Source organism: Melospiza melodia, chromosome 9 (genome assembly GCF_035770615.1).
Source record: "Melospiza melodia melodia isolate bMelMel2 chromosome 9, bMelMel2.pri, whole genome shotgun sequence".
NCBI classification, from domain to species: domain Eukaryota; kingdom Metazoa; phylum Chordata; class Aves; order Passeriformes; family Passerellidae; genus Melospiza; species Melospiza melodia.
In genome coordinates this window covers 28,755,696-28,769,761 of record NC_086202.1, presented here as the reverse complement: position 1 = coordinate 28,769,761, position 14,066 = coordinate 28,755,696, and the positions used below count along the sequence as shown (strand labels likewise).

Genomic DNA, 14,066 nt, shown 5'->3' with positions numbered 1-14,066 from the left:
TCTTCCTTCAAACAAATTCTGTACTGTAGAAAGCTAGTGAAGCATGCCAAAGACATTCATGTAACTCAGAAATTGATGTAACTCAGAAATTGAAAGATGTCTTTTGTGACAGTATATTTGTTCTGTCAAAGTAGAGAAAATAGACAATAATCTGGCCTTGGTGGTTTTCACCAGTAATTGAACAACTTGTCTACAGTCTAACAGATAGATTGTCAGCATGTTCAGTTTCATTACACGACATCATGTAGTTTTACATTTTGGCTTTACACAGGTGAAAATATAAAAGCTGTGAAAAAATTTTGTTTTGTAGGTTATTAGGTCACACAACCATTCTAGTAAACAATATAAGCACTGTCAACTTAGTCAATTAAAGCTATTATTTATAATAAACTGTTATCCGGTATTGTGGTTTTCTGTGCAAAACCTTTTTAATTGAGAAATTGTAAATCACAGGTCCACAGAGTCCATGTGAACGGACAGATATAAGGATGGCAATTGTAGCTGATCACCTAGGACTTAGCTGGACAGGTAAGTTTTTCTGCTTTGATATTGCACTCAGTCTTTGCTATTGCATGTTGAGGTATTCTTTTACCAAAAGATGCAGCAAGACTGCATCAGGCTCTCCCAAATTCACAGCTTCCCAAAATGTGCAGTGTGTTGCTGGGCAAAGATGCCTAATAGGAAATTATTCCTTGATCTTTCAGTAAATCAAAGAGAAAACAGCTGAATGGCTTTCCTCTCGGGATGTTCTCCCAAGGAGCCGAGAGGCCCTACCTGCCTGGGCTCAGCGCTGCTCCTGGACTGTCTCCTGTCCCTGCATTGCAGTTTTCCCCAAGCCCTGGTTGCAGGGAGCCCAGAACCAGGCAGGTCTCTGCTGGAGGCTCTGCCCACCTTGGCCCCCTGTGTTGGTGGGCAGAGCTGCCCTTCCTGTGCCCACAGCTCTGCCAGGGCTCGGGTGACCCCAGCACCAGTGCTGGGCTGCACAGGGTGCTCCCAGGGGAGCAACAATCAGAGGAAATTAACAGAGTTTATAAATTAGCAGTGATGGGGCAATCTCCAGGGGAGGGCTTTTTCATCACGTGTAAGTGGCTTACTGAGTAGAAGTGTGATAATCACTCCCAGAGATGATTGAAATTCAAAATGATGTCTTAGGAAAATAAAGTGTGGGGATATAATGCCGTGTTCATTGTTATCTGTAAAGTTTGTGTCAGGGAGTTTTGTTGATGTCTCTGTGATTTATGAAAGTTAGTATTTTTAAGCTTGACGAGACAATTGAGGGATTTGTTCTTTCTTTGGTGTTTTTGGGTTTGTTTTTTTTTTTTCTCGCTTCCTTTTTTTTGTCTTTATAGAACTGGCAAGAGAACTGAATTTTTCTGTGGATGAAATAAATCAAATCCGAGTAGAAAACCCGAATTCTCTTATTGCTCAAAGCTTCATGTTATTAAAAAAATGGGTTACCAGAGATGGGAAAAATGCTACAAGTAAGTTCAAGTAGTTACTTTTGTTGTTTATAAGTTATAGCCCGTTTCATTTGTTGCCAAGTTGAAGAAAACATTATCAATGTCCTTCACAAACCATCAATGAAAAAATAAGTTTCAGGTACATTTTTACCAGGAGTCAGAAATATGTCATATTTATTCACTATGTATGCAGAAGGAAATGATCTGTTCTCCACATCCATAATTGATAGAACAGGTAATGAACTTGAGCTCCAGTAAAGACAATAATAGGCAAAACTTTCCAATAGCAAGGAATGTGAAACATGGAAATGACTGCCTGGAAAAATTAGGTAGTCTCAGTAATTTGCAGGTCATAGGAAAAGACTTAAACTTCTTCCTTTGAGGAGTGCTGGAGACGCCGATTCTGTGCTGATGATTATGAGTTTATCATCTGTACATTTCACTTGAATTGCTCAAACTGAAAGAGAGGGGTTGATTTTTGTGAGGTGTGAATGGTGTTTGTTACCCTTCTCTGATCCACCAACTCCTACACACCATTTGAGTCTCCTTTGATCTCTTTCACTGTAGAAGTGATTTCCAGTATTACTGTGTTCTCACAACAGGATTATTGTAAATGAGATTTCATGATGTACTGCATGAATAGCCTTATATGCATTATTACCTACATGACTGCATATTCTGCCTCAAAACAGAATGGTAAAATGATTTTTACTCTCCCTTTACACTCCAGTAAAAGAATATTTTGTGTCAGTAGTAAGTAAATACGTTCTTTAAAACTATCTGACCTTATTCTTTGTGCCTTTTGTGTTGTAATGTAATTATACTTGGAGAAAGTGTAGACTCATAATAGATGTGTATGTTGAATAAGTAGGCAGCTGAATGACTGCTCAGACGAATGCTGGGCTTTGCTAGAACCAAAGGCATTGGGACATGACAGCAATTTGTGAGTAATGCAGTGTAAGTGTAATTGAGAAAAATGATCACACAGTTCTGCAATGCTGAACCTTTTTCTGATGTGTTTTACTTCTTTTTTTCAGCTGATGCCTTAACTTCTGTATTGACAAAAATTAATCGAATAGATATCGTGACCCTGTTGGAAGGACCAATATTTGATTATGGGAATATTTCAGGCACCAGAAGTTTTGCAGATGAAAATAACGTATTTCATGATCCCATTGATGGTAATTGAATTCTGTAGTCATATTTAATTCAGTGACATGTCCAATAATGCAGTAATGTTGTATGAACTAGACTTTAAAGAAAGATTGTAAGTTCTACAGGAACAATAATTTAAAGTGTATAAAGGGGTTTAGAATCATAGAATATCCTCATCTGGAAGGGACCTCTGAAGATCATCAAGTCCAGCTCCTGGCCCTGCACAGGACAGCCCCAAGAATCACACCGTGTGCCTGAGAGCATTGTCCAAACACATATTGAACTCTGGCTGGCTTGGTGCTGTGACCACTCCTCTGTTCCAGTGCCTGGCCACCCTCTGGGTGAAAATCCTCTTCCCAACATCCAGCCTAAACCTCCCCTGACACAGATTCCTGCTGGCTCATGGTCAACTTCCCACTGACCAGGGCCCCCAGGTCCCTTTCCATGGGGCTGCTCTCCAGCCTCTCATTCCAGCCTGTACACACAGCCAGGGCTGGCCCATGCCAGGTGCAGAACCCAGCACTTGTTTTTGTTAAACTTGTATGGCTGCTGACTGCCCAGCCCTCCCTGCCTTGGAGGCGTCCACAGCTGCTGTGGAAACTGTGGAAATTGTGTCCAGTTTCCTATCATCAGCAAACTTCCTTAGTACACCTTCAAGTCCTGCATCCAGGTTGTGATTTTTTGGGGATATGCAGCTTGCACATTAATATCTCAAACACTAAGTGCGGAGTCCCAGAGATGTGTGCCTGAGTGAACACTGGTTCCCACCAGCCTCAGGGTCACTTGACAAGACCAAGCTTTTCTCCTGCAACACTTGGCCTTTGAGGCTTGCCCATGTCTATTTTTTTTACGTACTTGGTATTTAATGCTTGAGAATTTACCTGGAAATATGTGTATTCTTTGGCTTCTTGTCTAGATATATAGTAGTAAAAGTTCTTAAAGGAGAACAAAAAAGGAAGAAGAATGGGGGGAAAGTGCACAGTATTTGCATGGAACAAATTAATGTGCAATTTACTACCAAGCCTTTTGAGACCTGTGAACATCGATTGCTTTATGATTTTCACTTGGACCATTTCTCCAATGGCAGTAGAAAAATAACAAACTGGGTTTTTAGTGCATGACTGAATATATTTTTCAGCCTGCTAATGGGTAAAATTGTGTAATAATTTCCTCATGAAAGCTGTATCAAATGATAGCAGAACTGTGCAGGTTAAATTTGTGTCAAATTAAAAGCAAAAATGAAATTCTTCTTGTAAAACAAAATTTCCATGGAAGTGCTTTTTGTTTATCAGTATATTGAAGATGCTAAATGTTGACTTTTTCTTGTTTCAAATGTTAGGTAACAGGCACTGGATTATTACTGTGATTTTATTTGCTTGTATTATAAATAGCTCCTTTAATAAGATTTTTTTTGTAAGTAGCATTTCTTTTGGTTTTTGTAATTTGTTCAATTATGTTTTGGCTTTCTCTGTATTTCAGTAAGATTTTTTTTCTTCAGAGCATATGAGCTCAGTGTACCTCCATTACTGAGCAGCATTGCTGGTCATTGAATCATTGCACTACAGAAATAGTTTTCTGTTGACATTTTAAGAAAGTCTCTCTTGAAATGTTGCTTGAGCCTTTTAATAGTAGCATCAATGTTTTTATGAAAAAAGCGCTTCTCTGCAGCTGCTTTGTGTCTCTCCTCTTCTCTGAACCTTCCTCAAGCTTCCTTTCCTCACCAGGACCAGACCTCCTTTGCCTTTCTCTCGGCTGGTTCAGGAAACAAAGCCTCAGTCCCTGTTGATGCATCTCCCCTTGCAGGCAGCACAATGGCCCGTTAATCGCACAGCATGTGTTTTTTCCTTTCCTAGGTTGCCCAACCTCATTTGCCAGAATGCGAACTTAAGGTTTTGTTGCCATTTTTTTATGTGTATATTCAGTTTAATCCTTTTGTGTGGTTTTTCTTTTTTATGTTTTCATCAATTTTTCTTTTCTCTTTATTTGATCAGTGTATCTGATTGTACCAATGTCACCAAGATCACCTCAATCTTCAAGATCACCAAGATCTCCTTACTCACCACAGTCCTCTCACCCGAATAACTTCACTGTACCTGAAATATTCATATAGCTCTCCCTTGTTTATTCTTTTATCCCCTTGTTAACTTCCTTGCTTTAGTTTTTTTATCCTGCTGTGTATTTAGATCTACTATCTTTTAGTATCCTCATTAGGATCCATTTCTGTTCTTCATTCCTCAACTAGTCCATTCTTGTAACTGTGATTAAATTGGAGGTATATGCTAGTAACACTGTATTTCTGGTATTGTGTATTTTATATACAAGCATATTAAAAATGTGGACCTGTTTTAGAAAGAATACCTACTGACAAAAATGTGGCTGTCCTATGTTTTGATCTACTGCTGTCTTTAAAATCTGTTCATTAAACTACCAAATTTAAATAAATAAATAAAATCTTGGAAATAAAGATTTACAAAATATGACTGCAAGAGATTGTCTTGTGTGTAAAGGGACAACCACCCTTGTCCACATTTGATTTATTGCATGCCCATAAGACAATCTGCTATAGCTTGAAAATGTTTAAAATGGCTGCACAAGCAATTGCTGAAAACTTTGCAGACTATTAAAAAAATAGTCAGAAGTACTGGCTTCACTGTAAAAATTCTCTGGCAGTACTCATTCTTTGTTCCATCTCTTTGGGACAAAGTAACAAAAACCTATCAGAACTGCATTGGTTCTTATACACCTGCACCTCCTTGTGTGTTTCATACTTTATGTAACCCATGAATCATTTGGCATTTGCTTATTTGTCGCTCCACGTTTCATCCCAGTCAGTCCAAATGTGCTGTCTTCCTTAGGTTATCCCTCCATCCAAGTGGAACTGGAAACTCCCACTGGGTTGCGCTTCGTGCCGCCCACCCCTTTGCACCAGGACGATTTCCTTAGCGACACCTCTAGCCTAGAGTCACCCCTTAGAACTCCCAGTAGGCTGAGTGACGTGGTAGTGACCTCCCAGGGACACGTAGATGGTACAGCAGCAGCCCCGCCAGTGGTGACTGAAGAGGACACGTCACTGGATGACAGCAGAGTTGATTTCTCAGTGCCTAGAGAAGGAACACCTAAAGATATTTCCCTAGGCGAGAGCCAGTTGGAGGAAGTGGACCTTAAAGATTTTCCGCGGTATCTCGGTAGTTATGGGATATCCAAAGATGCTAAACAAAGGCAGAGTGAAGAGACTAGTGAAAGAGGAGTGAGGACTGAACAGCCCGAGAGAGAAAAGTCTGGTACTGATGAGGAGATGACGGCAGAAAAGTTTAAGTCTCTGTTTGAGGACATTCATCTGGAAGAAGGAGCTGAGTCTGAGGAGATGACGGAAGAAAGAGTATGGTCAATTCTTAAAGGTGTTCAACAAGCAGAACGCGAAATGTCTTCAATTGCAGGTTGGCAGCCCGACTCCTCCAGCGTCTCCGAGGCGCCGACGTCGGGGCGCAGGATAGGCGGCAGCCTGCTGGATCGCCTGGACGAGAGGTGAGCCCCCGAGCCGCAGCGAGCCTTCAGCAGCTGCCCACCTGCCACCAGCAGCGCTGCACGGGCTGCTGCTCCCTGACAGCATCTCTGTGTGCTTGTATATATATACATTTAATAGAAAAACTTGATTTGGCCTCAGGTGTAGTTGGCTTTAAAAATGTGTATTAGTCAGGTTTCATTCTCGATATAGGCATTTGGGAAGTAGTTCGTGTTATCTTTGGCAGGTAATATTTCTTTTCATGTTCTTTATCTCGCGTATTTCTATTTCTAATTCATCTCAGTGGTGCATAGATGTAGCTGGAATCAAGAACATCTGAAATCAGGATACTACATTACTCTTATTTTTGAGCACCTTTATAGCAGTCATCCTTCCATTTGCATCTCTTTGCCTTCCCTCAGATAATTGTTACTTTTCCCATAAGCTAATTTTTTAATTGTCACTTTTTATAGCCCTTGCTTCACGCATATTATGTCATGCAAATTTACTAGACTTCTTAAAAGATACAAGGCATAAGAAGGTAAGGATGGTGGTACCAAACCCACCTAGTCCTGTGTGATGTGTCCCGGCAGTGGCTGCAGAGGAAGGAGAGGGGATGTATGTGCTGCACTCTCCCAGTCTTCACTTGTCTTTAGCATAATGACCTGCTGAGAGGGACGCTTTCTGTATAATTATCCTCAGTGCATTTCCCTGGCACGAGCTTTTCCAGCCTGCCCTTTCAGCACTGACAGTGTGTGTTGTGCTGTCCAGCCCTACTGGTGCCCAGTGGGCAAGGGGTTCCTGTGATCACTAATTGAGGAGCCAGGTCTGCAGGAGCTGTAAATCAGCACAGAATGATTATCTGCGCAGTGATCATTTCTCTGCCAGCAGTTTACATCCTCTGCATCTTTGGCTCAGGATGTTTTAAGGTTCAAGGTAGCATTAGATAATCTTTTTTCAAGTCTAGTGGGAATTTGGTCATTGATTTCAGCAAATTCATTGTCTTTCAATACTGTAAAGCACTTGAACTACTACTGATATGCTTCCTGTTATTAAGCAAGTGTTGTTTTTCTGCATTTTATATTGTGTTAAATTAGAGAAATAGATCACTTCTGGAAGTAAAAGGGCTTCCTTAAGAAGATATCAATTTCTAGCTAGATGAATTCCCTTTGCTGTCTTTTGTAAGAGTCTTGCCAGCAAACAGCTGGCTATTTTCAGATGTCAGCATTACACAGTCGTAGTTTTTAACATGAAGTGAGCAAAAATACAAAGGAAAATAAAGCTGTTTATCAGAACTGCAGGTGAAACCTCTCCATAGGTAATCTGACACAAAATTCTGGTCAGCTTTCTATCTTTTAGTAATCTTCCTTGCCTTTGTCTCTGCATATTATTGAGACTCTGCAGTATCTAAGGTCTTAATTGCAGATTTTTTAAAAGGCAAGACCCATCTGGAGTTCAGATATTGTACTTTTGGGGGAAAATAACTGGTAATTGCTTAGTACCAGATACTTTCATCACCTCTTTGATTAGAGAGTGGTTTAAAAATAAGTGCCTTGAGGCTTTAGCTCATGATTATACAAGAGAACTGGTAGGTTTTGTGTATTTTTTTTCTCTTTTTACTCCCCTCCACCAAGTGGAAGGAAATTAACATAAAACATTAGGCCTTGTTTCCAGTGTCCACAGTATTTTCATTGCTTCTGAAACGATGCCATGATGCGGAAGACAAGGTTGTTAAATAGATTGATGTCTGCAAGTGGAATCGAAAATTTTACTTTTCTCTGCGTGAAATGTATGGGCCCAGACTGAAGGCTCAGTAAGAGGCTTGGTGCTTTGCCCTTCTGCCTGTGATTTAAGCCCTGAACAGCTGTCTATTCCTTCCTCTTTTTCCTGTAGTTCGGACCAATGTCGGGATTCTGTTACCTCATACGTCAAAGGAGAAGCAGGGAAGCCAGAAACAAATGGAAGCCTATCCGAGTCCACATCAGAGGCAAAAACTAAATCCTACATCCAGGAAGCTTTAAATGATGTGGGAAAACACGGTGACAAAGAAACCCTGAAAACAAAGTCCCAGATCTCAACTGGTACTGATGAGCAGACATTATCATCAGCAGCATATCAGAAATCTTTGGAAGAGACCAGCAAGCCAGCAACAGAAGGCAGCAAAACATCTGTGCCTGTCAGTGTGAAGAAGATGGGCTGGAGTACTTCTGAGGATGGCAAGCCAAGAACAAGCATCCAAGAGGAGGAGGGAGCAGTAATGTCTGAACAGAAGGTACAGTATGTCCTGTAATAATTAACAGCGTGAGGAGTCCCTGTTGCTTGACATATTGGTTGACAAATTTTTTTGTGCGACTTGCAGTGTTGTTCGTGACAGGGTTAGGGGATTTTTTCCCTATCCTTCTTTTATGCCTTTTCAGTTTATTACTGAATTGAGAAAAATGGAATTGGGAAAAACACTGGAAATTTTTATTTGTGTTGTGAATAGAATGAGGTGGAGTCAGGATAGGCAGGGGAGCCAAGAAGGGCTGCACGATCCCCTCCCTGCCTGGCCCCGAGCCCTGGAAGAGGCTGGAGCAGCTTCTGGGAGCACTGTCCCTCGTGGCCGGGGAAGAGCCCCTTCCCTGCCATGACACCACCTGTGCAAGCAGTGCCAAACTGCTCAGCTGTCCCCCATCTGCTCCCACTGAGGTGTTGCCACTGGTTTCCCACTCTTCCTGTGACATTGACATTGAAGCAAATTATAGGAGCAAAGAAATATAGGGACCCTTCAGGCTCTGTCCAGCTCTTTTTCCCCAAAACTACCTGCATTTTTTTTCACTCTGTTGATTTGCAAAAAAATTTATTTGAGGTGATATGTAATCTCCTCCTTATATTTCTTTTTTCATGGCCTTTTTCATCCCAGCTTCAGAGTCCATCCAGCCAAGACAGATCAAAAGATTTCTAAATGTGTAAAGCATTTTTCCAGGTGGTGATTCTTTCTCCTTAAAATGCTGCCGAGGGGCTCCCCTTCCTTTCTATTTTGCCTGACTCGTACACCCTTAAGCAAAACCCCAGTTATAAGTTACTTTCTGAAAATAAAGATTTTGATAACTTTCTCACTTGCTTATATTTATTTACCAGAAGCTTGGAAGGAAAGTTGACTCAAAGAATGGCTTGTAGTCCAGTAGCTGCGTGCACCTCACACCCCAGCAGTGGGAGGATTGCCACAGAATAAACCTCAGGGCCAGCAGGGAACCAGGCTGAAAAGGGGAATTGCAGAGCTTCTTCTACTGAGATTGTCTTTTCTTGCATATAATACAGAAGGAGATTATAACTTTTGGAAGCAAGATATTTCAGTCGAATTACTTCTACATGATATAGATTTTTTTTTTTTTTTATTGTAGCACAATAAAAATGTTGGCTGTGGTGGGCTGCAGTAAATCACTCAGGTTTAAATTAGTTCGTTTAAAGCTATTCTTTCGATTATACAACCAAGAATCCTTTTATTAGATGGTAACATAATCAGTTTCAGCAGTTATGCAGCATATGATTGTTATTATCTTGTTATTAGTTCGTGACACAGTAAGATCTTTCCTAATGTTTGCTAATTACTGGAATACTTTAAAAATGTAAAAGCCTTTGCCTTCTGCAAAGGCAGCTAGAGGCAGATGGCAGCGTTCCTCGGTGTCTGTAGGCTTTGGGGCAGAGCTCAGGCTGGTGGTGCCGTGCTCTGATGAAATGCAGGAGTGAGTGTGGATGCACGCTGCAATGTGCTGACATGCTGCACTTCCCCCTCTGCATTCCCATCAGTGGGAAGAGAAGTTGTCACCCACTTTAGTGTGCTCTTTACTGGTGGATATCCCATCTGGATTGAGAAGAATAAGCAAATGCTTTTCTTAGGCATGCTCTTTGCTTTATTGGTGAAGGCTGATAATCCTATTTACTAAATAACAAGTCCTTTTATAGGCACGATCTTTGAAAAAACTGGTATCAGAAAATAATGTCATTTCAAAATGTGGGTCTCTCAAAAAGCCTGAATGGGTAGGAAACTAGCATCTGTTAGAATGACATGAACTGCTTCTATTATCTTGTTGATATTTCTTCAATAATGCATTCTAATCTAATTTAAATTCAGTAAGTTTAATTACTAAGGCAGTCCAAGTCATGGTGAAACGCTTCACATGCTATCGTGAAAACAAAGAAAATTTCTACTGCAGAAAATTTCTAATGTCTTTCTGCAAGGCATTCTTCAGAAATGCTCCATAAAGAGAAAAGTATGGAAGAAACAGATTTACTTCTGTGGAGAGAAAGTGGGAACAAACTAAAACTACTTGCCAAAGTAAGATATTTTTGTCTGTGACCCATTTGGAAAGAGGCAGGAAGCAATAGTCACCCATCTGCAGGAGAAGGGCTGCAGCAGTGCTTTGGCACAGAGTTTGCACCAGGAGATGGAACTCAGACTGGTACTGGTCTGACGCCTGGTGACGTGGATGAAACAAATCCTTGGCCTCATTCCAAGTCCACATAAACATTTACAAAAGCATTGCAGCAATGGTGTAGGTCATATAATTCTCTACAAATGCTCAAGCATCAGATTCCAGTGATCTTTTTAAATGAGAAGAACACAGCACAGTTGCTCTGTTGTTCCAAAGAGGATGATGTCCAGCACATGGTCAAGGTGACTCTCAGTGTCAGAATTCCATCACAAATAAACCACTTAAAGCCGTTTATTAAAAATAACTCCTCCTCTAAAGCTTTCTTGCCCTCTGGAAATCTTCTGCTTTCTTGTTACTTCTTCAGGAGAGGATTGGCTTACAATTTTTTGTATCTATATTTGACTAGTGCCAGAGGACTGCAGATGAATTCTGTCATCCTGCCCTAAATGCTTTTTGTTAAATAGTTATTTTTCTCCTCCACCCACCTATGCCCACTCTTATTTTGCACATAATTTCTGAGATTTGCTTCTTGTTTAGGATGTCTTGGGCCATATTCAGAAGGAGAAATAGATATGCAGTTCCCAATATCCACTATCCATGATTCTAAAATCAGTTTGGGGCTGTCATTGAGTAAAACATAGAGGAAAATTTCAAATTTCTCTGTTCAGGAAAGGCTTGGTCCAGCTGAATATCATGGGAAGAGGGTCTGTGCCCTGTGTCTGTCACACACAGAGGTGGGAAGCCCTTTGTCCAGCACGTGCACACAGAGCTGCTCAGCCCCAAAGCTGAGCTCCTTCCTTTTGGAGGGGAAAGCACCAGGACTGGCAGAGGGTGCCAGGACAGAATAACACCCAGGTGTAGCTGCAATACCTGTCTGAGACCAGCTCAGGGCTGTGCCCCTCCAGCTGAGCTCTAACAGCCCCTTCTTGGAAAAATGCAGGATGGTTGTGCTCCGCACTGCAGTTTTGCCCCTTATAAAAGCAGATAAATGCTGAGCAGGAAAGCCATTTACATGGAGAAATTCTTCAGAAAGCCTTTTTGTAATGTTCTATGCGGAAGTGCTCCACTGAATCTTTCTGTGTGACTGTCTTCTTTTTTTGTATTAGGAAATTCACTTCACATACCTTGTGAATCCATAAAACTTGTTTGAAAGGATAATTTTTAGGAGAAAAAAAAATCAATGAGCTATGACAAGGTTATGGGTTTTTTTTTACATAAAATTTAAAAGAATTACATAAGGTTTTGAAATTTCACAGGTCAGATGCATTCCAAATAGCATTTTCTGAGACTTGAGAGCTGCTGAGATATTCCATAGCTGGTGTAATTAGCAGCTTACAGCATGCCAAGGAGCAAAAAGGCCTCCTCCCATCATGTACCTCAGCAGTGAAACTGCGAGTCAGTATGAACATAACAGGGAAAACACTGTCCGTGATAACCTCTGTTTTCTTCTCCTAGTCCTGATCAGCATGTTCTGTCTTGCAAACGTGCTGTTCAAATGTACTAAACCTGCATTTATTAGGAATGTAGTGACAGTGAGATTGAGAGTGACTCAAGCTCAGGTGAAGAGCAGAGAATCACCACGAGGGTTTACCGGCGGCGGTTGATTCTCAAGGTACTTTGTGATTTGCTTTCTTGAGGTGATGCTGGCATGAACATGGGTTTGGTCTGCTATGTCAGAATGTCACTTTTGGCATACTGGAGCCCCTATGGTAGTGTGCTTTCCATGGCCAGTATGGATTGATAACCCAGTGCTAGGTTGCCTTTCCTTGCTTTTAACACAGGGTTGTGGGTGTCTTCTGTTGGAAAACTGCTGTGCTGCATGGAGTGCTGTGTCCTTCACTGCCACTGCTCTGCATGGCATCTTAAAGGCTGCAGCTAGATGCAGCATGTTGATCTTCTGTAGAGCAAATATGAGCCACTGAGAAAGATGGGTAACAATATTTCCTTTTTTTTTTTTCCTATTGTTTTTAAAAAATTCTGAGTTACAAGTTAAACATTTGCAGGAGTATATGAGTGGGATATAGGACAGTATGAGGCATGTACTCTGGTTGAAACTTGTGGTCCTAAGCGCTTAATGTGTTCTGGAAAACTTTCTCACTGCAGCAGATGATCCTGATTTTAAATCTACTGAAGTTAATAAAAGTCCTAGCATTGCCTTCACTAGACTCTATTTAGTATATTTATTTACAGATAACCTTTACTTACAGCACAATATACTATACACACTGTTAACAATGCTATAATCATATAAGTAATTGTATTTGCCCTTATAATATTTTTTGTGTGGTCATACAGTATGACATCATTTTCCTGCAGCATAGAGCATGAGAAAAGAAGTCTCTAACATAAATCATTATGTAATTCCTCAGCAACTCCCAGGATTTATTAGATTCTTATTAGAAAATCATGCAGTCAAGCCCTGACAAAAAACAGCAGGGCACTTTGGTGCTGTTACAGCACAGTGCAGTTTGCCTAAACTGTAATTGTTACGTGGAATAAATTGTGGAAGGAATAAATTGTGACATTTCAATTGCACATATCTATATCACTGTTGCTTGCATGCTTTGTCAAGAGGAGTCTGCACAGCACAAAAGACACTGCACCTTTTGTGTAATGTGGGTGGCAGATAGGCTGCTCTGCACAGCTGCCAAAGAGTCCAAGGTGCAGATGCTTTTGGAAGAGGAAGGGTGACTTTTCTGGCTGCCTTCACCATGAATTCCTTCAGTATACCCGTTTGGGACAGGACAGGAATGGCAGAACTGAGCTCAGCAGAAATGAATGTTTTGTCTGATCCCCCATCTCCCCAGGCAGAACCTGAAAGGCCTGAGCCTGTCGGGGTATAACCCTTCCTCAATAATTCCCCTGCAGATAAGCCCTGGCTGCTGAGGCTTAGGAATGTGGTTTCTGTTTTCAAACAGGGCAGGCCCCTCCTGTGCTGCAGGAGTCTCTGCTGACACACAGAGTGTGAGTGTGCTGCAGATTCAAAGGCTGCATAGTTGGCCTGTGGCTAAGGGCCCCCACCCAATTTATGTCTGAACTATTTTGGTGTCCGCTGGTTTGCAGTCAGGAAGTGCTGGAGTAGAAAAGAGGAAAGCGTGTCAAAGGCAGCTTTCTCTTGCTCTCCCTCTCTCTCACAGCCCCTGTGTTCCGAAAAAGGCACAGAAAATTGGTTTTAAATGTGGTGGTGTAATTTGGGGTAGAACTTGTAGCAGAGCCGTGGCAAAGCAGCATATTTAGTGTTGGAATCTCAGCTGGTGCAGACCCGGTGGGAAGGGTGTGCATGGCAAGTGGAGGCGGCTCTTGGGAACGTGTCTGATCTCAGCTGGATTGGAGCTGTACCTGTGTCTCTTGATTAGAAAACACATGTGATTCTTTGGTTATTTTCTGATCATTTATAGCTTCTTTTTTTATCCCCCACTCTGCATCTTAAGACAAGCTCAAAAGAGAACAAGAGAAAGTTTGAAAGCAACAATCATCAGGCCTTTTAGAGAAAGAATTTGGTCGTGGAAGCAACCATTTTGGGCATGTAAAGTT

General features: G+C 41.3%; 1 protein-coding gene across 6 annotated transcripts in view; it reads left to right on the top strand.

The window, feature by feature from the left end:
• The window catches only part of ANK3 (ankyrin 3), a 335,607-nt gene that overhangs the window by 308,991 nt on the left and 12,550 nt on the right, over positions 1–14,066 (top strand). For 3 of the 6 annotated variants that reach the window (XM_063164024.1, XM_063164030.1, XM_063164028.1), the window contains 6 exons: positions 454–528; positions 1,350–1,481; positions 2,498–2,641; positions 5,471–6,140; positions 8,011–8,389; positions 12,052–12,144. In XM_063164024.1, the coding sequence (XP_063020094.1) occupies positions 454–528; positions 1,350–1,481; positions 2,498–2,641; positions 5,471–6,140; positions 8,011–8,389; positions 12,052–12,144 (1,493 nt within the window). The remainder of the gene's footprint in view (positions 1–453; positions 529–1,349; positions 1,482–2,497; positions 2,642–5,470; positions 6,141–8,010; positions 8,390–12,051; positions 12,145–14,066) is intronic. The other 3 variants (XM_063164025.1, XM_063164031.1, XM_063164029.1) reach the window with 2 other exon arrangements.